Source organism: Cyphomyrmex costatus, unplaced genomic scaffold, assembly GCF_001594065.2.
Source record: "Cyphomyrmex costatus isolate MS0001 unplaced genomic scaffold, Ccosl1.0 scaffold153, whole genome shotgun sequence".
Classification (NCBI taxonomy): domain Eukaryota; kingdom Metazoa; phylum Arthropoda; class Insecta; order Hymenoptera; family Formicidae; genus Cyphomyrmex; species Cyphomyrmex costatus.
The window spans coordinates 90,683-117,318 of NW_017275533.1; the positions used below are offsets into that span (position 1 = coordinate 90,683).

The 26,636-nt window shown below is 32.0% G+C and overlaps 3 protein-coding genes across 3 annotated transcripts in view; all 3 read left to right on the forward strand.

Moving 5' to 3' along the window:
* BNIP3 (BCL2 interacting protein 3) overlaps window positions 1–14,492 on the forward strand; it is a 31,874-nt gene extending 17,382 nt beyond the window's left edge. Inside the window, exons 3-6 of the mRNA XM_018552049.1 lie at window positions 3,130–3,217; window positions 13,315–13,388; window positions 13,617–13,769; window positions 14,088–14,492. Coding sequence (XP_018407551.1) covers window positions 3,130–3,217; window positions 13,315–13,388; window positions 13,617–13,769; window positions 14,088–14,139 — 367 coding nt within the window. The 3' untranslated portion in view covers window positions 14,140–14,492. The remainder of the gene's footprint in view (window positions 1–3,129; window positions 3,218–13,314; window positions 13,389–13,616; window positions 13,770–14,087) is intronic.
* A 2,276-nt stretch (window positions 14,493–16,768) lies between these two features.
* Window positions 16,769–19,441, forward strand: LOC108783484 (kinesin-like protein KIN-1). Its single transcript, XM_018552054.1, has 5 exons — window positions 16,769–16,902; window positions 17,394–17,487; window positions 17,568–17,744; window positions 18,467–18,681; window positions 19,054–19,441. Exons 1-5 carry the CDS (start codon window positions 16,784–16,786, stop codon window positions 19,439–19,441), a joined length of 993 nt encoding a protein of 330 aa, XP_018407556.1. The 5' UTR covers window positions 16,769–16,783.
* Window positions 19,442–21,465: 2,024 nt separating this feature from the next.
* Window positions 21,466–22,407, forward strand: LOC108783476 (uncharacterized). The gene is made up of 3 exons (XM_018552047.1): window positions 21,466–21,526; window positions 21,920–22,196; window positions 22,328–22,407. Exons 1-3 carry the CDS (start codon window positions 21,476–21,478, stop codon window positions 22,405–22,407), a joined length of 408 nt encoding a protein of 135 aa, XP_018407549.1. The 5' UTR covers window positions 21,466–21,475.
* The last annotated feature ends 4,229 nt before the right edge of the window (window positions 22,408–26,636 follow it).

The following is a 26,636-nucleotide window of genomic DNA, read 5'->3' on the forward strand; positions in this document are numbered from 1 at the left end:
TCGGTGCTAACTTCACGCACATATTTTTGACCTATTTTGACGTTAAAAATAAACGTTGAGTGTATGAAAACGTATCTTTATATACGTGACAAAGCCAAGCACGCGGGAATTCGAAAGGCGCTTTGAAACAATATACAGCCAACTCTTATAATCTCGAGATAGTTTGAAGACTCGGCCAACAAAGCCGGCCGTTCAACTTACACCTATATTATTCACTCAAGTCTTCGGTGCGCAAAAGACAGCGATTCCCTCCTGTACGAGTACAACGAGAGAAAACGTTCGTTTCCGTTTCCTTTCCTTCTTGGAAAGGACTTCGTAGTAAGAAAAGAGGAGCGTCGTGAGTCAGAGGCGAGGAATGACGATCCGTATACATGGAGAACTATTTTTTTTTAGTCACATCATCATTAAGCGTTGGGGCGGCTCAAGGCCGCGTAGATGAAAGCAATAAAAGGCGAGTGACCTTATTGAACACATTATAAGTGCGCTTGGCGAATTGCAGATACATAGAAATAACTTTAGAGTAAAGGTTCAATTTAAAATTATAACTAAAAGAACAATTCTTCATTTTTTTGAATTTTATGATGTACGGCTGATTGAAAGGCTGTAAAAGTTTCTAATTTTCATAAACTCTCTTTTTTAAGCAGAATTAAATCGATATATAAATTATTACAATTACTACATCGTCACCTGCATTTTTGAATCGACATTAAACAACGTGCGTTAAATTGATTAAATTGAATTTTAGTCGCGATTGTGTCGCAATAATTATAGTAATGCCGCATGTCGCTCGTAAAGAATAAAGAGTTATAGTTACAAGTAAACATTTGTATTTTTACTTTCGCTGTTGAGACGGCTGAATTAACACATGGCTCTTAACAGGATTAAAATAGCGTCATTGAAAGACCCGCACAAATATCTTGGCAGGAGAACAACTAATGTGCGTTTGTACGACTTGCTGACAAAAGAACGTAGTTTGATATTTCTATGCACGGATTGATCTTAAAATATCAGTCACTGATTCTCTGACGCAAAAAAGTTTTTAATGATTTGCGAGAAATATATAATACACACGACACTCAGACGCGTCATAACAAAAAGCATTGATTTGTGGCAATTTGTGCATACATTTTATATTTGTATGTGTTTTTCCAACAATAAGTAATATTATCTCGAGCATGAAAGTCACGATCCTGTTATTGACAATACTTGTGCAACACAATGTTGAGACGACATTCCGCGATATATAACGTCGTACACGTCACGATGAATTGTTTAATCCTCTTTATGCTCAGTTCTATTAATGTGGATTAATTTTAATTCTCGATTTAATTTACTTTTTATTCCTTTCTAATAATAATAAAAAGTAAATTAAACCGAAATTAAAGTTAATCTGCATTAATAGAAATGGACAATTACCGCTTTGTCTGTACACTGTGCGGTATCACTCGCTATCTTTGCGAAAAAAATTTGAAGAAAATTAGCATAGGCTATTTAACCAGTTTGGCAAATGACACGAGTGCAGTAATTGTCAAAAGTTTTAACAGAGGAAAATAAACATACATTTGTTTATTAAATATTTGACGAAAAATTTTATCATTGTGCATAATTATTGAGTTAACAAATTTTGATTTTTTAAAAGCATAAAAGAAATAAAACATTTATAATAATTTTTGATATGTTTTCTTTAAATGGTTATCGTTTACTTTGAAATTACACAGAAAAATCTTTTACGTACAATTTGCACGTATTATCATACTTGTATAGTTTTCCATGCGCCAAGTTTTAAATTCGTCGTTAAGCAAACGAAACATTTTATATACGTATACGTAATCTAGACAGAAACGCACATTTCTTAGAAATTTAGTTCCTTCAAGCCATTCGCATTAATAATAATTAACTCTATTAGTATTATATATATGATATACAATAAATTACATTAGATTACATGAGATATCAAAATATGAGAGACTAAGATATTAATCTGTATTTTTAAGCGATTGCGAAGTTAAACATAGTGCTTTATCTAAAAAGAGAAAAAATGAAAATAGGAGAGTCGACAACGCGTGTATATGATGCACTTGATATAAATGCGCTTATCGCAACTTGCAGCTCTTCACCGAGATGCATCAGCGATTACGAGCTTGATAGCGATTGCGCTGCTCTTCGTCGTGATATCGATGTCAAGCGCAAGGATTACCGCTGCTGTCAACCGCATATTGTAACTGCGAGTGTCGTCAGTTCGATCGCGCGTAGTTTGTGAGGTACTGATGGATTACGCATAATACGCGGGAGGTCGCAAACTTCCAAGGTGACATATTATCGCGGCGACTTTTCGCGCGTCGTTTTATCGTTTGACCGACCAGAACGAATCTGGCGATAAGCAACTTGACGACACTTCTCAGCAATTCTTACGCAAATCAATAAACAAAAATGAAGAAAATAGAACTTATTTTAGAATTATTAGAATTATTTTGTATCTATTAGAATTAATAGAATTTATTTTGCGCGTTCCACGAATATATAATATAATATAATAAAAACAGTATATTTCTTTATTTAGTTTTTGACATATATAAATTTCAAAATTAGTCTGTTGTGATTCAGATTAATACCTAAGTCAATGTAGAATATTTTACTTTTAATATGTCGACTCCATTTTTGTTTGCTTTATTGAACTGATGTATATATATATATATACATATATGTATAAAGATAATTATTTTTAAAAAACACAAAATATTAGAATTAAATGAGAAAATTATAAAGCAATGTAGATTGAATCATTGAATGCGAAATAATTTTTTAAAGGGAGAAGTCAAAATTCTCTTATTTCAATAATGCAAACAATTAAAATATTTTATTAAAAAAGAGTCACCGAAAATACATTTTATAAAATATATTTTGATAACTAAACATCTTTTTGACCATCTGTAGAAACAATACATGTGGAATCGTCGCAGTTTTAAATGAAGTGAGCATAGCGATAAGTGTTGAGTAATGTTGGTTAAATAAATAAGCAATGCTCGTAACGACCACGTCTCCAGCGGAAAATTTCGTGACGGGAAGTTACCACTTACATTTGTTTACAACGTTTATAGATCGTAACATATCGTTTCCTTGAATTTGCAGCCCGAAGAGCCCGCCGAACAGCCCGAACACAGAACTCTCAACCGAAGATGAGCTCAAAGGAGTCTACATAAATTACGGCTGTAACAAGGTCAGTTTCAATCGATTCTTTACTACGTATTCTTTACGATCTGGCTTGACTATAGAAAGCAAGACTATGTACGAGTTCGTGTGCGTAACTACATACGTTCATCCCTGTTATGTCGCGCAATGTGTAGTATGATACCCATCGGAATCGTCCTAGAAATATGTTGCGATCGCAATCGGATTTTTTTTTCTCGGAAAACGTCTGCCATCAATATTGCCTCCACTGTATTATATATAATACCATAATTTTCTTTTGACTCATGTTACTCGAGTTTAGTAAAGTAAACGAAGTCGAACATTTATGGCTGAAACGAGAATGAAGTTTCAACTGATGCATAAAGTTGGCAAAGTCCAATTTGAAATTATAGTTAGGCCTGAAGCTCGGCTTGAAGCAAGATATTATACCTCGGTACGATTTAATATATATTTCTCTTTATTATATTTAATTTTTTAAATTCTATTTGTTGTTACGAGTGATGTAAATGAGTAATTTGCATAATTTCAATCATTGCTGTTTTAATTATATATTTAACTTTTAAAATTTCTTGTTCAAAAAACTGTTAGGTAATAACGTCCGACTTTGTTTTCTTTATTGAACTGGAGAAAAAATAATACATAACATAATGTATCATTTTTATAAAGATATGAAATATCAAAGTCAAATGAGAAAATTATAAAGCGCGGTGCAGATTGAGTGAGAAATAATTCCACAAATGCGGGGGAAAAATTCGAAGTTCTCTCGCTTTAAAAGTGAGAACAATTTCCATCGAGTTGTTAGATATAAAAGACGGGGTGGGAATAATATCGATTGAACTCGTACACCTCTGTACGCGCGCGAGATTCCGTGTTCGCTTATAGGAGCGATGCGCAACTGGTTTTATCGAGCGCGGACCGTTTTTCCTGTACAAGGTCTGCGGATCACTGACTCCATTAGCGCCATGCCCCTTGTAGCTGTGCGAGCTACCGTGGATTACCACGTACACCCATCGGCACGAAGCCTAACGCCACTGCAATCTCATTCTTCCTTCCGTCGTGCCCCAGTTTCTTAGAGACTAACGAAATCGCGTTGCAGCACACGGCTCTTGTACGGCGTGTACAGCTCCTTCGGTCGGAACGTTGATCTTCGATATTGCGCAATACAATTCTAAGTCTGGATCGTTGTTTGTTTAATAAAGCACGCAGTATCTGAGTCAAAGGATTCTACATGCGCACAATTTATCTATCGAAATTTAACATTTTATTCATTTTTAATATTTGCATTCATTTAAATTATATTTCTAAAATCACACGTACTTGTCACATTAAAAAATTTTCCTTAAAAAAATTACATTTACATACAAAAAATTCCTTCTAAAAAGAATTAAGATAATTCTGAATTGATAATATATATGTAATGACGTTTATGTCTAAGTCGATTTTTGTAATCCCACGTAAAATGATAGCAAATGTTTGTGTAGACATAGATAAAAAAGTTGGATAAAAAAATATCGCATACAATATCTTCGTGTTGTTAGACATTTCAATGGTACGGGCGATTCGCAACTAAGACAATTTACATGCAAATACAACGTTAACTATTCATGCGCCAAGTGCGGCGAGAGTTTCAACGACATTTGCGCATCTCCGTCGCGATAGATAGTTATTGAAATACTCTTTCTCGCGCTCTCGATTATTCAAGAGATATCAGAAAGTTGCGCGATAAAATCCACGATATTATTTCCGCGAGACTATGAGGAATAACCGCGCAAAATGTCTGGAAATTTACAAAAATAAAAACGAATAGATTAGAGAGACGATGTTTCGAAAATTCGATGCAATATTTTATCAAGTTTTTTTAACTATGATAAATTCAGTTTTAAAATTGAATTTAGATTAATATTCTCATGTTGAAAAAAACCCGTTTTGCAACGATCTTGACAAGATCGACCATAATTCTACTAGACAGGAGCACATTTTTGTGTTTAGCTGTATTGATAACATTGCGTATATGAGATCACACGATTCTTGTTTTTAAATATGTGCGCAGTAGTTCAAGTATGTAATTTTTTGTATTATCATTTAACATAATTTTTTTATAATTTAATAAATAATGTCCACATAAATCTTTTATTTTACCTTTTTTTTACCAATCTTCATTTGCCTTTTTATATGTAAAAGTATAAAGTCGTTTTTAGACGATCAGGTTTACAAATTAGTTTTCGTTATGCGAAGAACATTTGTTATTACGTCCATTTGTTTGACTTTTTTTATCAGTTCGTATAAAAAGAGACATAAAGATGCAAACATAACATTTTATTTGAATATGTAGAAGATATATATACGAATATTATTACACTGCGATAGCTTTTGTAATAAGGATATATTCTGGATCGGCTTTTATAGAAACGCGATCAATAATCATTACGGTAGTCGCGATGTCTCTCCTGTGTTTGCGCACCTTTTATCTCGAGGACAAACAGACGTCGTTATCGAGATTAAGCAGGTTCTTGAGAAAATACGTAACATCTTCGCGAATGACTCGCACAAAGCAGCGTGAGGTCGAGAGATCGGCTCGAATCCAATGAATTGTCGATAAAGCTGGACGCACAGGGTCTTTATGACGTTACGGGGACGACGAAAATAGCGACAAAGACTGACTGTATCGCGAGGTATGAGTAATGATAACAAGTGGAACCGAGGATCGTAAGGCTTTTCTTCCATGAGTCACTCGCCCTCGTTGTCTTTGTATCGGTAAAAAGACTCGCTGCCATTGAAACGTATTGCAGTATATCTTTCGTTCTTAACGTTTTTATTAGTTTTTCCCCAAATCTATATCTGTCCATACGAATTACACAAATTTACTCGACGATCTATCGATCGTTATCACTGTATTTTTAAAATTAAATACTCAATTAAATATAATTGCATTTTTAAGAAGTTATTGTATCAATTATGTGCGCATTTTCCTTTGTCCAATATACTTTTGTTTTTACACAAAGGCTATATATTTGTAGAAATAGGGATTGTTTGTTTACACACGAAGACTTTTATTAGAATTGTGTACAAACACTTTTAGGAATGTATGACGTATGTATTTATAAGCAAGAATCATCTACAAACATGTTTATGCATAACAGCCTAGATAGAGAAATGTATTAATTTATATGTGTATATAATATTGGAGATATGACTTTCCTAGTTTTTTTATCTGTTTGTCTCTCTCTCTCTCTCTCTCTCTCTCTCTCTCTCTCTCTCTCTCACGCGTATATTGTATATAATATGATATATCACACAACCGTTGTGCTCTCTATCTCTCGTCATTTTCATTCGCTATTAACATTGGCAATCTGCAATATATAATGTACTTTCTTGCGACAATGAGAGATATGAAAATTTCAACTAAATAAATCTTACGTTAAAGTAAAAGCTCAAGTAAAAGTAAAATCGGAAAAAATATATTGAATCTGAATATTCTTTAAATTGCGAAGACTAGATTATCTAATTTATTGTTACCAAAGATATCAGTTATCCGAGAATTTCGCTGTGCGTCTATGACAATAGTTTAAGATGAAAAATGGAAAATCGATCTGTAATAATACCCGTATTGCACGCAACGGTGCTCACGCAATCTTGTAAGCCGATCGACGTGTACCCGCTTTTACTCTTCTTCCAGTATCAACTCGCAAACCGGTTGTTGCGCATTTAAAGTGAATGTATTCGCGCGATCGTGTTAACGCGTTGCGAATCAGTAGAAATATTCTGTATACTAGAGATTAACAATGTACCTGTATACGTATATACAGGATGTTCTCAAATTCGCGATTTAAAATGTCATAGCAAAAAAGTTCTCAAAAGTTTAAATACAAAAGTTATTAAAAGTGAAAAAAATTTGTTCGTGTTATACAAAGCAATCTATATGGAAACCTGGTCAATAATCGAGCTAAATAAAGATGTAAAAAAATAATCAAAATATTTATTATATGTTTAAGAGAACGTTTCGTGACCACAGGTTCTTTTTCAATATTACCATAGTTGTCAATTTTTTTTTAAATTGATTGGTCATCAAAACTTCGTTGTTAAGCGGAAATCAGGTAACAATCCGAAAAAGAGGAAGAGAGAGAGAGAGAGTGTGTGTCAGTGTATAAAAGTTTTAATTTAGATCAAATAAAAAAATTATTTCTAAATTATTTTTATTTTAAGCAATATCTTTTACAATAGATAATAAAGATAATAAAGATTTAAATATAAATAAGATAATAAAGATTTAAATATAAATTACAGTTATAAATTACGTTTAGATGTGACGATCTGTTTATGAGTCGTACGTGCGGTAGTTTAGTGAGCGCTGATGAGTACATTTTTTAGCACACTTAATACGCACAGGTGACTATTTAAATATAGTTTGTAGTTAGTCATATTTAAAGATATACTTCAGAAACTATTGCGTAAAGTAAAAATTTACTTATAGGGTGTCTCTCAAAATTTTTGACTCAAAAATACTGTAACAAGAAAAAATTGTAAAAAAAAAAATATTTTCGAAAAAATTAAGTAAAAATTTATACAAATAACTTTTTTACTTAATTTTTCGAATACTTTCTTGCTTAATATTTTAAGTTACGAATGTTGGAACACCCTATATACATATACATGTATGTATTTATAGCTAATCTTATTTATTAAACTACATCCCGCAATGCAGTATAGAATATTTCGAATAATGCATTAATAATCCTATTTAAGGAATAATGCTGTATTTTTTCGTTTGTTTATTGTAAGCGATGTTTGTCAGTAAATCAAAATACCAACACAAATGAATAGTTAATATAACATAGAACGCAATGCAGTTACTTTATACGCTAGAGAGTCGCGGTGGCAACTCCGTTCCATTGTGGTGCACGTTCGTAACGTGGAATTCAACCGAACGGTTTTGCGGCGGAACGGATGTGAGAGATGCGGAATTTGCGGCATGAAGCTAATGTAATCTTGTTATTAAAATGTATCCGATCGATCGACGGGAAAAATAGTTCTCGTACAGATATTTCGATAAACTTCTGCAATAACCAAAAATGCACGTAATATCTCAAAATAAATACTTTCGGTAAATATCGCGGTTTTGGAAGGGAGAGAAAGAGGGGGAACTGTAAAATGTAAGATTAATTTTTAATTTATTATTACTGTTATTCAGCGTGAAAATTAAATTAAATTCGCAATTTTAATTTGGTCGAAATTATCTTTGCGGAGATTCAAATTAACGCTGAATAAATCTTCTTGAACGAATCTTCTGACGTTCCGTAAATTCTTCTAAAATTCGGAGAATTCATTTATTGGTTTATTTATTATAACAAATCCTGCCATTTCCGTGGTAATTCTTGCGACCCATCGAATGATTTCTGGCTACTGAAAGGCAACGCCTTCATTACTTCCTCGCAAAACGCTCTCCAAACCGGGGGAAAGCAGTGATTGCATAATCTGGAGTAATAGATTGTCTTCGCGGCGCTGTTACTATGACGTAAGTTAAACTTTATTGAACGCCAGCGCAATGTAGCCGCTCGAATAGAGTGACGGTTCAATGGAGATACGATTGCCGCGACGTGCCATTGAATGATGCGGCATTGAGGACCGATCGCGTCGTGACGTCGCGATCGCGACGTTCTTCAGCGTAACGTGAAAATTGATAGCCGCCACTGCGTTTTACGCCCGTTGCACACGTTGCACGCATGCAACGTCACGGCGAAGAAGTGTCGGTTAAATGTGTACAATGCAATATCTTTCCTTGAATTTTTCGTGAAACACGCGCCGCGTTCCCGAACGTTCGCGTGGGTGGCGATTCGTTTATTTAAACTTCCGTCCGTTGTTTATGCGTGTGCAATCGACGCACGGTGCGTCTGGCAGCCTGGTAGGAACTATTCGGACCTGCATCCACTTCGGGAACATATTCTTACATTCTCCAATATGGGTTGCTGCGAATAAACGCGCGAAAGCGCTCGTGGTGGTGGAACGACGGTTCTCGACTATTGTTTAATGTAATGGTTAATTGCACGGGAAGTATCACGATCTGCGTTCTCCATTGCGTCGCGATTATAAATAGAAATTTTGAAAAGAGAAAGTGCCTTTTTATCTCGGAAGTTCTCCTTTTCAGAAAGAGCTGAATATTTAGAGAATTCAATTTTGCTTTATTAACATTTTGTTTTAATTGTGATGAAAAATTTAAATATTAATTATTTAATTTTTTATAATTAATTGCAGCTGTAAAAATAATGCTGATAATAAATATGCGGTTAAACAAAATAGAGAAAAAAATTTTGTAGCACCATTTATTTTGAGTATCGAGTGTAATCGTTAGTTAAATTGATATTACTGAAAAAAAGTTTTTAATAAAAGACTGAATTCTCTAAATATTCAGTTGTGGTAACCCAAATAGCGAGGTGAGTTCATTCGCGTTTGTTCGCTCTCGTTGGATCCAGATTTGTCGAAGAATTCATACAGTTGGGAAAAAAGTATGACATTAAACGATTTCAGGGGCACCTCATTTATGGTATCGTTAATGAGGCGTCGCGTCGCCGGCTTTGTCGCCTTTCAAATCGGTGCATTTCGCGGCCACTGCGCTTCCTACGTCGTGGACCCCTACTCGTCGTCGTCGTCGTCGTCGGCGGCGGGAAGAAAAGCGGGGTCGGGACAGCACGCGTGGAGGCACTCTCAGGAACGTCGTAGTATCGACTGGCCAATAGCCGGTCGTGCCGAGCTCACGCCATGCACGACGTCGGCGCCGTCGTGTGAATCCATTCTCCTTTCGGACGCTGCGCCAACGTTTTCGATCCTACGCTCGACGACGCTCTGTTGACTTTCCCCGACTTCGCGCCGCAAAAGAAACCGACGGCGTAATTAACGTGAGAGGCGTGTCGCGGATTCGGATCAATCGGGCATTTAAATTTAACTCCGATGTTACTACCATGGGTGAAAGAAAACGTTCCGTAGTTAAGTCCAAGCAGGAACTTTACTGCTGTACTGTAACGTTCATCGATTTGATCGTCGTCGATTGCATTAATTAAAAATTATATAATATATAGTTAATACGCGCATTAAACATTGTTTTAAACCGTTTAAAAAATTATATTGCAAGTCTGGTTAAAGTTTCGCGTTTAGAGAAACGTTATTGAACTAAGATAAGGAAAAACGGGAAAAGATAGGATAAAGATAAGAACAAGAATAAATCCTCAGGATTTCATGTTGCATCGTATTTCGCAATCGTAGTCCGGAACATCTGCTCCTTTCGCATTCGCGTTTCTTCCTTTTTACTGTTGTTGACAGGAAACTCATTCTTCGCGTATTTTCTAGAAAACTTAAAGAAAAAGAACAGCCTGTAGTGAGTTGAAAAATAATTGTGCGACACAGATGTATAATATAAATAAAATAAAAAGGAATAGTAAGTTCGTTAGTTTGCACGACAAAATGCCAAATAGAAACGATGAAATACGAACAATTTGATATTAAAATAATATCAGGTGCATTATTAACTTTTTATTATTTAAGAGAATATAAAATGAAAACATTTCGGATACATAGTCAGTTCAAAAGTTCCTAATAAATAAAATAGTAATACATTTCAACGATAAATTAATCTTTAATTTGAGTAAAGTATACATTTTGTTAATAATTGTTGAATTAACTAAGACGGGAACGGGAAATTGCAATTTACTTTACAATGAGACCCAGACGTCTCCTATTATAGATGTTGGATTGCATTTCAATTTTATATTGCATTGCACTTCCAGCGTGTCGTTCTGACGGTGTATAATGGACACGCGCGACCCAAGGGATCTAAGGCAGGCAATGAAGAATAAATGCAGCCGTACAAATTATTTATAATATTAAAACGCAGAACCAAACGTTATAACGATGACATGCGGCTTTTCACGATCGATCGACGCGCGCCGCAACGCTTCTCGTAATCGAGAACCGTGATACGTACATGGATTAAGGAAACCGACGACACATAAAAAGCCTCCACACGCGAGTATGTGTATCGATTCGAGTTTTTCGTGCGTTTGTTGCGTTATGGTTGCGTGCACCACATACGCGACGTAATTACCGCACGAAAGGCGACCGTTGGTTTTTCCTATGAAAAGTCCATTAAAAGTCACGATAAAGTTTTGAGATAATTAAGCGCACAATATACAATTGTATATTTATAAAAAAAATTTAATTTGAATTACATATTGTTTAATTTATATATATTTATATTTTATTTTATTAATATTATATTATTATATTTTAATTTATATATTAAATTATATGTATATTCATTAAGTGCACGATATGCAATTGTATATTTATAAATTTTAATTCGTAATTTACATACTTTAGCATATGATCTGCAGATTTTTAAACAAATAATCAATCCATTAGAGTCGCAAGTGTCGAGCAGATGTACATACGCTCGAAATAATTATCGTCGATTGAAGAACTCGCGGCGGCGAATGTTCGAATTATTGGAGTTATCTTCGTGGGTTTATCTCTCTTGATATAACATTGGACCTCGATGAATTTATACGCGAAAATGTTTCCTCAATACACCGGTGCTTCGCATGCTCCTGATCGAAATGCGAAAACGATACGGCGACCCGCAGCAATCCGAGTTAACAATTCACCTTCTGATCGCTGCTGTTCTGTTAGCTGAATTATCGTCGTACAATAATTGAACGAATAATAATTCTGATGAAGTTACGAGTTGTATTGTGCGTTTCTTGACGCGCAATCTTTGCGTCGGTAGTACGGGTGAATCATTGAGGGATTAAACTTTATCTTAGAAATGATAAAGTATTTTTTCGTGATCGTAAATACTAACGATTTGACATTGGCACAAAGAACAATGATACATGGAAGCACGTTTATTAGAAATAAATTGAAAAATATCATTCCGGAAACACTCCGCGAAAGGCGTCTTACATAGAATACACGGTGTCATATTCGCTTGAAATATAAAACAGCAAAGATGTGAAAAGAAATAAAGAGAGGGGAAGGGGCAGGAGGGGAGAGTGAATGAACTTCGATTTTCGACTACGCTCATATTAATGATCATTGATATTTAATTGATATAAGTTGACATTTATTGATTACGGAATATTCCTTTCGCATAAATCACAATTCATATTGACAAGTCAAGCGAAACGCAAATTGCTATTGTCTAACTAAATATAGAGACGATCGCACGGTTACCGTCGTTAAAAAGATGGGCTTATCTGTTGCTTCTTATAACTAGACATTGTCTTGTATAGCATACATAATAAGCTGTATCTGTGGCCGGCGGTTTCTGAGTTCGTCCGTCGTTAACAGAAGCAAGAAGATAGTAGTACAAAGCTCAACTTTGTGCGCGTAAAAGGCCGATTTAATTCGAGAACATCGGCATTAAACCATCGTGCCTCAGCATTTAGTTCTCGACGCTTTTTCCTTAAGGATAAACGGATAATGAATTATACTGTAATTACTCGATTATGTATAACGGAAAGTAAACACGAGGATACGGACTCTATGCGTGTATACAAATCGTGTGACTCATAAGTTATCTTTGCGCGTTCTTGTTCTGTCATATTGCGTATTAAATCGATGACCCAGTTCGAAATAGAACCCGCTAAAAATCTCTCGTTCCGAAAGAAATAGTTCATCAAACATTTAAATCTCTCCTCGATACGGAGGCTCTAAGTAACTCGCGTCACGTCCTGGTTCCCCCTTTCCTCTTTACACAATCAATTCACACCTTCTTGAGCGATTGTCGTTCGAGTATTGTTTACAGCCGGCGTTTATGCGCACAACTTGCGATATACTGCGCATATCAGATTCGATATACGGTATAGTATAATAGATACACATGCGCAACGCTGGCGGAACGCCAAAGGTCATCCTTGAGCATTCACTTTTCCACGCGACGCGATTACCATTCATAGATATATAGAGAGTGCGCTCCGCGCGATTAATTTCTCGTTTCTTTTAATTCCACCCCGTCGAACTTCTCGTATCCGGAATGATTAATTTCGAGTCTGTCTTGTTTCGTTGCGCGGAACGATAACCGTGAAATAATTACCCGATTACTCCTCTTAACAAGACGTACTTTGTTTTACTTCGCAGGAGGGCGAGCTTCTCGAGAAGAACACAGACTGGATTTACGAATGGAGCTCTCGACCGGACCAGGCACCTCCAAAGTATGATAAATGAGATTTTAGTAAATTAAATATCTAAATAATTACATTTACTAATTGTGTTACAATTTTTTTATTATCAGAACCGAGTGTATCAAGTATGGGAAAATAACTGTACATGTTTTTGTACTTTATAAAAGATTAATTTTAACTTGAGAGACTTCTTTTTCACATCGAGTAATATTGGAATAAGATTCTTACTTACGATTAATGATGTCATTCTCGTTTCAGAGACTGGAAGTTCAAACACCCCTTGGGTAGTAAGAGAAAAACATACAGCATCCGCACCGCGAAAGTTGGCAAGAACGGATTGTTTTCCAAGGAGGTCATTTATACTCTATTCTTCACGAATCTTCTTTCTCTGCTCATTGGAACCGGTCTAGGGTAAGATAACGCTCAAAATGTAATGTTAACATATTTTTAAAATTTTATTTTTATTTCTAAAACTTAAAAATTGCCGATTTCGATGTGAAGTTGCACATTTTGGAAAAAATCCAGATAAAATGTTTACGATCATTATTAATCTCATCTTGTATTATATTACGATATTTCATATTATCAATATTAATAAAACTGCATTGATTCTACAATTAATAACTAATTTTAGTATCTTATAACATAGGATCGTTATAATTGTAATTGCGTGTTTTACTCTTTTCGACTATTATGATTTATTTAGTAATCTCGTTTATTTTGTTGTAGCGTTTTGCTCACCAGGCGAGGCTTGATGATGTCCCGTGTCGCTATTGAATGAAGGACACGACTCCGGGTGTGTCAGCATCAGGATTGTCACGGTTGAATCTACGCTGAGAGGAAGGCTAGAGACGCAAGAAAGACTGAACAAGCCGGTGGGCGATCGAGCCTAAAAACAGTTACACGCAGCACATAATTCGATTGTCCCGATTTATAATATTAGCACTTTGTATTATATATTAGCACTTTTACTCTCCCAAACCCCCTTACTGTACGATGTACTTCTCAAAAATTGCGTATACCAGATATAAATAATATTCATTATATGCTTAGGAAAAGGGAAAGCTAAGAAAAAGGGCAGAAGAGATAGAAGAAAGGAATCTATCATATATAACATAGAGTTGTTGAATGGAACAGGAAAAAATGAACGAAACATGTCCATTTTATACCGTTTCTAATACGTTTCTATCTGCAATAGTTTGTAGGCATAGCTTGAATAGTATTTATCAGAAACTAATTATTGTTAGAATGGAAAGAAAGGAGGCGAAAATGAGAGCGAGAGAGTGAGAGAGACAGACAGAGTGTGTGTTTGTTGTACGGACGTGTCGGTGAGGAAAGAGGAAGATTTATTGATGGAAAAGGATCAGGATTAACCTGATGATGAGAATAATCTTGAAAATGCTGCACGACTTGTTTATACGAGTTATAGGAGTTTTATTGTATTGCAGACGAGCGAGATTTAATATTGTGATTCGTTACGATAACGAGAAGGAAACATGCGCCATGTCCAGTAAATTCGAAACGTGATTAAATATTAGATACATAAATAATAAGGCGATGTCGATCGATTTCTTTTTTAATTATCGGTGATCTAAACGGTAACGTAGAGTTCCTACGGAAGAAGTACCGATGCTGACGCCCACCGTCTCGACGCCGACTACGAGCAGTAGCCGGAGGGAGGGACCATATGCGAGCAGACTTGTTTGCGAACGACGAGACATTGTTTTGAAGTGGAGCTTTTGTACGATATCTTAATCTGCGGTTTTGTAATTTCCTTATAATAAATTCACATACGAATTTCACACGCTAACAAAATGTGTTTTGTCGTCTACGTCTTCGATTTAAAGCGTTTGGCCCGGCCATGACGTGATCATCGAATGTTTCCACGTTTTCGGTACATAAGATCTGAGGCGAACGAAATTGTCGAAATTCAACTTTTAAAGAGTTTGCAAGAATCTTGTAAGATTTTTGTATGATACTTACAAGAATAGGTTTTAACAATATCGGAAAAAGAAAATTTTACAAGTCTTTTCGTTATATTCTCGAAAAATTAAATCATTTTTCATTGAATCAATTTGAAACTGATGAATTTTATCTTTGCAAATAAATATTTAATGCTTCGTGATTACCGACTGTATCTGTGACCATATGTTGCAGAAATAATATTTTTTTATCTTTTGCATGTGTTTCAAGAAGGCTCGAGTTTGTGTGTAAAACACGAGGTACATACGTAACTTTCTTTCATCAATAGGAATTTATGAACGCTCTTGCGCTCACGATTTTGTACTTTATGAGGAAAAAGTTCGAGTGATATATATATCTAGGAATCATTAATTTGTAAGAAATGTGCACAAGCGACATCGCGACATAATCTTTTGAGTTTTGCGTTTAGAAAAAAATATTAATTTAATGTGAAACAGATTAAAAATACGTCACTCTTGTTAGTGATTTAGATAAGCCCTATTCATACGTTTAGATAAAATGAAATGCACGTTAGAAATTATACATTTTTTTGTTACTCGAAATCAGCAGCACGATTACCTCTCCGATTTTGTGTGGATCAATAGATTTTTTTCTGTATTCTTAGTTAAGTCGAGTTATTTAATTTGCAGTGATGATGTTCGACGTACTTTTCATAAGCAATTATTTTGTAACACTTGTATGTATGTCATATACGCATAATAATAATCGTATTATGTATGTAAAAGTGACGTTGTGACTTTGTAGCGTCGTCGGACATTCAGTTCTTTTTTCCTTTCAGAGTTTCCCTTTGCTAAAATTGAAGTTTTAATTATGGATAATTTATATACACAAACGCTATGAAATAAAGGGTTTTGTAAATTCATACTCACAACGATGTATTTAATTTCCGTAAATAATTTTCACATAATTTCGCGCTCGCGTGAAGCTGTTTTACTTCTTTTTTATATGCGATACTTTGAAATGATAAAAATTGAATCTAGGCAATTTCAGCACTATAATTAGAGTGTACAGAATAGATTAACCTTGCCATCTTGTAATTATCCACGATATTGAGAGAATGTTGAAAATAAGAGGATGCATCAAACGAACCTTTTTATATCGAACAACGAATCTGTTGATGAGGTGTATGACAATAATGTAAAGGTTTTCGTGCGAATTCTACCACTTGAAAAACCGTGCGATTCTTGCGCGAAGATCAGTACGGATGGTAAGGTGAGATTAATAGAAATCTCTTTATCAAGACTATTTCGATAGCTGAGAAAAGATCTTACCACCGTGGGATGTATTCTCACGAAATTTGCTATCTTCTTATTGCTATTATTATTGTTTATTGAGATGTCTCGTGATTCATTTTGATATGTTTTGGCAATTAACTCATTATAATTAATTAAATTATTATATTATATATCATTTAGACGATATACGTAAGATGTTTGCAAGATATGCAACGAGACAAACAGTCGAAACATTCTATTTATTGGGCCTTTCGTATTGATGAGGTATTTCATGAGATGTCCCAGGATAAGGTGTATTGCGCTTCTGCGAAAGATCTCGTAGAAAAGTATTGATTAATATTTAAGGTTGCCATGATGATATATCCATAATGCGTTAGCGATATAATAATTAATTAACTTGATATTGTTTAATCTGGGAAAAGTAAATTAATTTGTATTAATCTAACATCGCTAAAAATGTATAGCAAAATTATTAAATTAATTTTTAAAAGTACATTTAACGTTTGCCACACGCGATTTGACATTAATAACGTGTATGAGGATAGAGTAATAAGAGAGTATGTTAAATTGACAATATTTTCTTAACAAAATAGAGGATATAAAAAATGTTCTTTAATTGTACTGGAAACATTTAGATTATTGAGGATTAGCATGATTTTATATATTTATTAGAAAGTATGCACAGCCACATTATAGGATAATAATAATCGATAATTAATATTATTTATCGATATCGCTGATAAGATATGGAATATCATGCAACGTCTATAAAAATAATAAAACGTGTATGACATATGCAACAAAGAAATAATTTAAGAGCTTTGGACGGCGTAAATTGCGTACTAATCAGCTATGGACAAACAGGATCCGGAAAAAGTTTCACGATTAGTGGTCTCAGAAATAATTGGGAGGTACATTTTTATATCTTACATTATTTTATTTCAATTATAGTTCAATCAATTATTTTGATCGTTTTACTGTATCGATTTAGCATAGAGGAATAGTCCCACGACTTTTATCCGACATGCTTACGGAAAAGGCGAACCGAAGAAAAATCAGCGACATACGTTATCGCTTAAGTTTCATCGAGCTGAGAGGTAAAAACGTAATCGATCTTCTGTCTAAAAGACGAAAGATTTTTAATGTCAACGAACGCGGCGTCTTTAAGGTATCGTGATGAAAATTCTATATTTTGTTAGCAGAAATGTATTTGTGTCCTTGCGATAAATTTTCGAATAGCTTTTACGTTGGTGAGGAATAACGTTGTATTAAAAAAATGCAATTTCCCAAAATTCTTATATTTATTTAGAGTGTGTTAACTTTTGTTCTGGTCGTATGTGTCGCAATCAACACAATTACTGTTTCAGAACGTAATTATATTAGATGTAGAGAATGAAAAAGAGATTTTAAAGAAAGTACTCGAAGGAGAAGACAGGAGATCGATTGTGAAAAGCACAGTGTATCCGGTATCACATTTAGGTGCTGCTGTGATCACTATTCACGTTTCAAATATGAGCTTGATAAAATCGCAAGCTATCGTAGCGACAGCAAAAGTAATTGCGAATTTAAAAATAAATCTTTAAAAATAAATTTTGAAATTTCCTATATTTCAAGATTTTCATACAACAATTTGTAGATTACTAGAAAGAACTTTTTGTATTGTTTCATTAAAATGTTAAATTTTCTAAAATATTATATTTAAACATTAGGTATAACATTTAAATAGAGAATCATTATTTAAAATATATAAATTAAATGTTTAAATATACTTAATTATTTTAAATAATAAATATTCATGATATATGTAACTAAATTTTCGAAGAAATTACCTTGATTAAGAGGTATCTCAAAAGAAAAAATTACGAGTTTGTTTTTATGGATCGATATTAGATACATATCGTAGAGATGGCTGGAACTGGTACGGTGGGAAAATCAAGTTGCTGGAAAACAGCAGCCGATTTAGGTATGGCGAATTTAATGAAAATACAGCTGGAACAATATTTTCTACATGTTAGAAAACCAAGTATGTGCACATATAGCGTTATTCGCTCAAGTAATTTATTGAAGCTACTGAAAGATGCTTTCACTGTCACATCCATTATTCGGTAATTACATAATGAATACAAATTCGAAACAGAAATAGCGCAAATTTTCTTATGTTAATCTAAACTACAATAAATTTATCATTTTTCTCCATATATATAAATATCTATATAATACATTTATATAAATATAAATGAATATAAACATAAAAACAAATTGAGTATTGGATAAAAACATGATTCTATAATATTTAATAAAAATAATAAAGATATAAACTCTATATTTTGTAATTCTCTATATATTTTACTCGAACTTTATATTTTTTATTAATTATTAATTTTTTATTAAATTTCTAACTTGACTTAAAGTTGATATACAGATTCACGACGTTATATTTGATTAATTAAAATTTAGACATTTCTTTCATTTATTAGCTTCATATCTCACGTGCGCATTACGAGAGAAGATCTCGAAGGTACTTTATCGACTATGCGATTGACTGCTAAAATCGCAAAATTGAAACCGATCAAAACGATACGCCACATCCGGCCGGGATCAGAATTGATCGTTCAGCAATTACAGGAGCAAGTAAACACATTGAAGAAGGAATTAGAGTTAAATGATATGTTTTTACATCAAGAGGCACTACCGAATATCTCAAAATCTAGACTCGAGCAGATCAGCCGAGACGTCATAAACTTTTTGCAGGGTTTCATTTCGGAATTAACACTTTTCAATGTTACCCAGGCGCGAGTATTGGTAAACGTCGTCAAACAATTATACGACAAGTTCGTTTTCTTAATATTTTGCATATTTGATTAGAATTTTAATTTAAATTTACGTATTTTAATTAAATTTTTATTAAAAATTAACTACGAGGAATTGTAAGACATGTATTTTTTGCAACCATTTCACATATATGTGATATTTAATCATTTTTTCCACCGTATGTCTTCTGTATTTAACAACAGTAAAAAAAAAATTGTCAACGTGGTTAAAATCTTACGAAATTTAGACTTTTTCTAATCATTCTAGATTGCTTGCGAAAGAAGTTAAAACGGAAAACTTGAAAGAAGCGTACAATAACGTGATAACTATGTTGTCTCAACCAGATGCTGCTTTGTCGTCATTAATTTAACTATGTCATGGTGATGCAAGTTAATTTTATGGATGCATTTTGCAATTTTCATATCAAGTGTCTATTAATATTCTTTTTATTCTTACATCACTATCTGTTAATATTGATGAGATTGACAGAATAAATATAAAATTATTTTCATTTATTTATTCATATTGCATAACTAATTATTATGTATTGAATTATAAGAGAGTTTGCAGAAAAACTAAATGATGATTTAAAAATCACACATTTACAAAGATGAAAAATTGTAATATAAAAATATCAACGTCGAAAAAAAATCGAAATACACATATGTAAAAAAGTAAACATTTTAAATAAATATTTTATTTACCACTATACGCACTAATTATGAGAACAAATGTGATTAACGTCACAATTAAAAAAAAAACTAATAGTTTTATAGAAGATAGACTTTGGAAAACCGATCTATACGGACGATAAAATCTTTAAACATTAATATTTCAAAGGAAAGCGCTGCTGTTATATTTCGCGAACTCGAAATCATCGCCGCGCTGAATTACGATTTTCAGGTAAACATAGTTTAAATAGAGATAAACATTCCAAATCGATTCTAGGACGACGTGCGACACGACATGTTGATTTTAGAAGTAATCTATCCGTGTTGCTGTTACATTCCAAGTTCTCACTTGAGAGCCTATACACATCCACATATGTCGCGCCACCATATCTGTGATTACTATTTTGCATTTATTTAGATCCCAGAAGTATTCATGTGTTATCAGTGTTGTGTATGCCATACGAGGGGTTCGATTTCTATTACAGCATCATATTTATTTTCATTCGCAAAGGTTTGTCTCTACCATTCGATTAAATCAATTATATTTTACAATATACTCTAGATTTTTCATTCAATTCTAATTGGTTGTATAAAATAAAAGATATTTATAAAATCGAAATTTTATATATACAGGCCACATAAAAGTAGGTTAACTCAGATAAAACGGCCATACGCGGAAAAGATGATCATAGGCTTTTAGAATGATTACAAAAATGCTCTGATTTAGTAATTATTGAAGAAATTATAGCCTATGGAAATCTTTTCCATATGGCCATAATACTCTAGTTTATAATACTCTATATTATCAAAATATATTATTTCTATGAACAAAAAAAATTGACAGATTTAATTTAATTAATGTACATTAATTAAAACATTTATCTATACATATTTGCATAAATTTTGATATAAATTAAGTTTTTTTATTTTAATTTAGTAAATTTATTTACCTTCTTTCTTTTTAAAATAGAGAGTATAAAAATTGATAAAAGAAACGTTAAAAAGTGACAATGAATACAGTAAGAATAAAGAAATCGGTTTAATTTCATCAAAATATTTTTGAAAGAGAAATATGTAATTTCTTTTTTAATATATTTCATACAATTGAAAATCGTGTATTTTAAATACATTACGACATAACATATACATTTTATTCAAGGATTTCGAAGCTTATAGAAATGGAAATGGATCAAATTGATAAAATTGTAAAGAGTATAAAATATTGCGTGAGTACGTTACAAAGAGTTTGACAAGTAATAAAATAACAAATTAAAAAATGCCTGCAAACATTTTATGATAATTTTTTTTATGTTATTGTAATTAGTTATCATATCGAACAACGGATGTTGGACATTTTCTAAGCGAAGGCCAAATTTATCTGAATATAATAAATAATTTGCACGAATGCAATCAGAAGATGTCCGCAATATTTACAATTATGTTAAGAACTATGGATATTTATACCAAGGTGACATAAAGTCTCCTCCCTTTTCCGAATAAAAAAGAAAGAAATTAAAATAAAAATGCACGCATTATCAAACTGCAGAAATCTTAATTTATAATTTTTAATTTGGATAATTCTTCTTCAATATAAAAATTATACAATATTATGTAATCGCATTTTTTAATATTTTTACACTCTAACGGTATATTAAGAACTGCATTCTTAAAAAGTATGACTCTAATCCAAGTGTTTTGCTGGATAAATAAACACTATCGTATAAATTAATTTTCCGTAAAGCTACAATTTTATTATTTATTATTACTTCGAAAACTTTTTATTACTTATTGAAAGTTTTGTGCCGCGCCCAAATTTTTCTCATTTAATAATTACAATGCAATAACATAATATCGTACACAGATGTACAGCAAGATGCGTCTGCTAGATCAGAAATGGTTCAGTGAGGAGTACAGGATGAATGAGTCTGAAAGTTTCTCCTACGACTCGAATGACTACGACTCGAATAACTACGATGACTTCGATACAACACCTCTAAGTAGCGATGACTTCAATACAACACCTGAACATAGCGACATTAGCTACATTAGCGACTCAGAGTTTGAGACTGTTGAATCCGATTCCGATGAGTTCAATGATAGACAATATATACACATGCAATATCTAATTCATCTTGGATGTAAAAATAAAATACATTATCACAAGTTCTTGTTGGAAATTGAATTGCTAATTATACAAATAAAAAATTTGTGTGTTTCGTTCACCAGAAACAACTCAGCATTGTACATTGTATTGTACTTCACATTGAAGATTTATTGCAAAAGAGTGAAATTATTTTTGCACAATACGATGATCACGAAATTGAGGCAGAAGAGATCATTGCAAAATGATTGTCACAAATATGATTTACTAAAACAATTGCTGGCGCGTATTAATCAGGTACATTTCCTAATCTACTTGTTACAAGTTGTTTAAAATAAGCAAAATTAATAAATTGATAAACTAATAAGTTGAAACATATAACGTGCTCTGATTTATCCATAAACGCCGTGATAATTCTAAAATAAAATAGTCGATCTTGAGCAATTTCTTGTTAACGAACTTTCTTTAAAATTATTTTATTTAATTTATTTTTAGAATTAATTTATTCTGAAAAAAAATTTTCCTAAAAACAAATATATATTTTTGCGGATATCTAAATAAATCTCTATAAATAAATATCTACAAATGCGAATATCTAAATATTTTGAGTTACCAAGTTTCAATGTGTACTCTATTTGACGTATTTCATGTCCGTACCTATCTAGGAGCAGGAGTACGTCGCAAAATACGTGGACGCAGAATACGTGAAGAAAATTAAAAAAAAGTGGAAACTCTAGTAATTAACGATGGCACTCTTTCATATAACATTTAGTACAAATATACAAAAGATTTATGGAATATATATTTATATAACTAATTAATATTTATATTTATATTTAATATTTATTATAATCGATTTTTGCAATATATGTTTATTGTTTAAGCATGAAAATTTATATTAATTCATTTTTCATTTAATTTCCGTCTTTAGTACTAATGATTGGACTCGCGCCGCGTTCTCTTCTAAATCATTTTTGGCAAATTTTTTGTCGAGTCATATTTATTGGACAGTTGAATCTCAACGCGTATTTCATATAAACATAGGAGAAAATTTGAAAAAGAGGAAAGAGTCTTTCTTACCAAATATTCTTTACAATTGTGACCTTTCGGATGGGTAAATATGAAGATGAAATGATAAAGTTAAATACTTACCGTGTTATGCTTTGAGTCGCGTGATACACAAGACGATTTATAAACGTCATCACGTTGTTACAACTGTTTAATATTAATCTGTTTGAAAAATCTGTTTATATCATTACACCGTTACATGTCATTACATGTCTGTATACGTACGAGTAATGATTATTTCGCGTTTCTTTAGTTTTTAAAACATAATAATGATCTATATTTTAAGCTCGCGGTTGAACACAATGATTGAAGTTGAACGATCGCGCGAAACTCATGCTAATCTAAGAAGGTTTGTATTACTATATAATATTCAATATTAAAACTTGCTAGTCTATGTAATAAATAAATCGTGTAAATTTAGATAAATTTACAACAGAATAATATTTTTTAAGTAAATTGATGTAGAATTATATGTTCATTGGAAAAAAGTTATATAGAATATATGTGAGATATTTATAAATTTTTATTATATATTTACAAATTATTATAAAATTAATTTAAAAAATTGAAATGTTCAAGCATTAATTTTGTATAAATAACTTCGAGAGAGTGAGATTTATTTTGATATAATATCTATTTAAATTATAATTTTTTTATTAAAATTTAATAATTATTGTTAAAAATAATGTAAGAGACTCTAACGATATACGTTATTTGTTTTATTTAAGCATATTAATACTCCTAGAGATGGAACAATCTCAGGATTACAAAATCGAGAAGAATAAAAATCTTTACGTGAGTATTACAGTGTAAACAGCAAATAGAAGTGGCATATTTGTTTAATATTTGTGCGTTTTGCATTAGTTACCTGATAAAATAGATATCAACCGTTTTGTACATGAGGGTACAATATACCTCGATATGGTAAATAATTTGATAAGTTGGATCACACCAAACAGCACAAAAAAAATGGTTTTACTAAAAACTTTAAACGTCTTCGAAAAGGTAAGACAAAGGAATTCAAATTTGTGTAGTCTCTTTGAAAGATATTGCAACTTAGAAAAAGAAAAAATTACAAGAATATATTTATTTTAAAATTACAAATTTTTTAACATTTATAATTTTAAAGGATTGTTTTTAAATTTGATAAAGACGTATTGTATTTCTATACGTCGATCTACAGCTACATTTCCCATAGTTGCACAATTCATTGTTGATACATTCGTTAAAATGTTCACTACTATGGTTTGAAAAAATCGACTTCAACTCAAGTTTTTCTTGCAATACTTTTACACCATGTGTGAAATTTCTTTACATGATTATAAATCGGTAAATTATCGATGCACATGTATTGCTGAGCTCTCGAAACAAACTAGTGTGTCATATATATAGACGATAGCATAATAAATCCACATATGGTATATGTATGGTAGCGAACGTGTAAAATGTTCGTTGTACATTGACATGTATTGTGGATATATCGAATTAATTTTGATCTTTTTACACTTTATAGCCAAATATTGACTCTGTCAATATTAATTATAAAATTTTAAAAAATAGCAAAATTTACTCGGTATATTAACAATGCACGCCAATAAAGTTAATAAAAATGCATTGCCAACATTGCACATTATTATGATAGTAATGTTGGAAACAAAAATGAAATACTAATTTTGCTTGCAAGTACACTGAGAAAGAAATTAAAATCTATAACAATTAAAATCTATATCACGTTCTGCCACTAACATAAGTAATTAATTAATGTATTTAATTATTGTTTTAATAATCAAGGTCTTTGTATCAATAAAAATATACATGAATTAATTATTTATGTTAGTGGTAGCTCGTAATATAGATTTTAATTGACGCAATAGCATTTTTTTCTTAGTGTACGTACATAACACCATCGGTAGGTGAACGTGGCAGAGATCTATTTCTTTTTCTAACAATAAATATGAAAGAAATATATAAGATATAATAAAAGGCGCAGCATTATAAGATATATATATATACACAAAAATAGAACAAATAAAGGACTCTTTCTTTAAAAACATTATAAACGTGGAAATGGCATTGTAAGAGTCAAACGAAAATATATATATACAATTATTTTATTAGAATCAAAAGAACATGAGAAATCTTATAATGTTATATATATATACATATAAAAACCAATTCTAATCCTGGTACATATAATTTTTTAAAATATTTTTATTTTACTTTCTTGTAAATTTTTAATCACATTTAAGAAAAAAAATACTTAAAAAATAGTTTGAGAATTCTCTATCAATTTGAGTATATGATATAATCATATGATATGATTACACATATAGTATATACCCCATAGTTAAAGTTACAATGTTTTTTACAGTACATTTTACTTTTTTTCTTAAATATTAAGTTCTTCGCAATTAACACGTTATGTTATCTCACGTGTAGGTGCAATTTCAATATAAAAGGATGATACGTTTGCGCGATTTATTTCTTAGTGGAAAAATAGAGAATGGTATTAGGGATGATTTCATCATTTATACTGATAACGAAATTCAAGAAAACAATGAGCTCGGATTCGATGACAACAACGACAACGACGACAACGACGACAACGAATACGAAATAGATGAATATGAATTAATTGACTTTTACGATTGGCATAGTGAAAAGAAAACACGCACCAAATTACTGAAGATGAGTAACATATTAATTGATAAGATTTATCATACAGTCATCAAGAGGTATTTGACACTGCGTTTCGTGATAAAGAAGTATTGCAAGAGAGCGACACAATTTTTACGCAGTAATAGAAAAATTTTTAAATTAAGTAGCTTTCGTCAGAGGAAGTTGTACTATAAATATTATTTCACAAAACAATTAATTGTTTACTTTTGTCAAGTCTTTATTAAATCAAATAAAATCTAATTAAATTAAATAAAGTAAAAATTAGTGTTTTCAAAAGAAACATTCTAACTAATATATTTTACTTTTTCCGCACGTGTTGTGCATTGATACTACTTATTTTGATGAAACAATTTTATAGAACTTTTTGTATATCTTTGTGTACAACTCAATCTCTTAGTTATCAGAAAGAGTATTTTTTCGATATAGCCTGCTATTATAACATACTATTTAATAAAATATCGAGTGTAATGTAACATGAAATACTATATTTCGTCGTACTTATATCTTTGACATGTATTTGAGATATATTTTTTTATCTGCATTTAAAAAAAAAGATATTTGTGGGCATAAGACATGTAACGAAAAAATAAAATAGCTAAAATTATAGAATTGACTAATTATCTGTACAACGACTATAAATTACTTAAAAATATATTTATATCTTATTACATATTTTGATATAGTTAATATAATATATATACATAAATATACTATATCAATATAATATATA

Coding starts and splice junctions, on each gene's coding strand:
- LOC108783484 (XM_018552054.1), top strand. CDS start 16,784: ATGCAACGAGACAAACAGTCGAAACATTCTATTTATTGGGCCTTTCGT. Junction 16,903..17,393: donor GCGAAAGATCTCGTAGAAAA/GTATTGATTAAT, acceptor AAATAATTTAAG/AGCTTTGGACGGCGTAAATT. Junction 17,745..18,466: donor ACGAACGCGGCGTCTTTAAG/GTATCGTGATGA, acceptor GATCGATATTAG/ATACATATCGTAGAGATGGC.
- LOC108783476 (XM_018552047.1), top strand. CDS start 21,476: ATGTCCGCAATATTTACAATTATGTTAAGAACTATGGATATTTATACC. Junction 21,527..21,919: donor CTATGGATATTTATACCAAG/GTGACATAAAGT, acceptor TATCGTACACAG/ATGTACAGCAAGATGCGTCT. Junction 22,197..22,327: donor ATATCTAATTCATCTTGGAT/GTAAAAATAAAA, acceptor TTCACATTGAAG/ATTTATTGCAAAAGAGTGAA.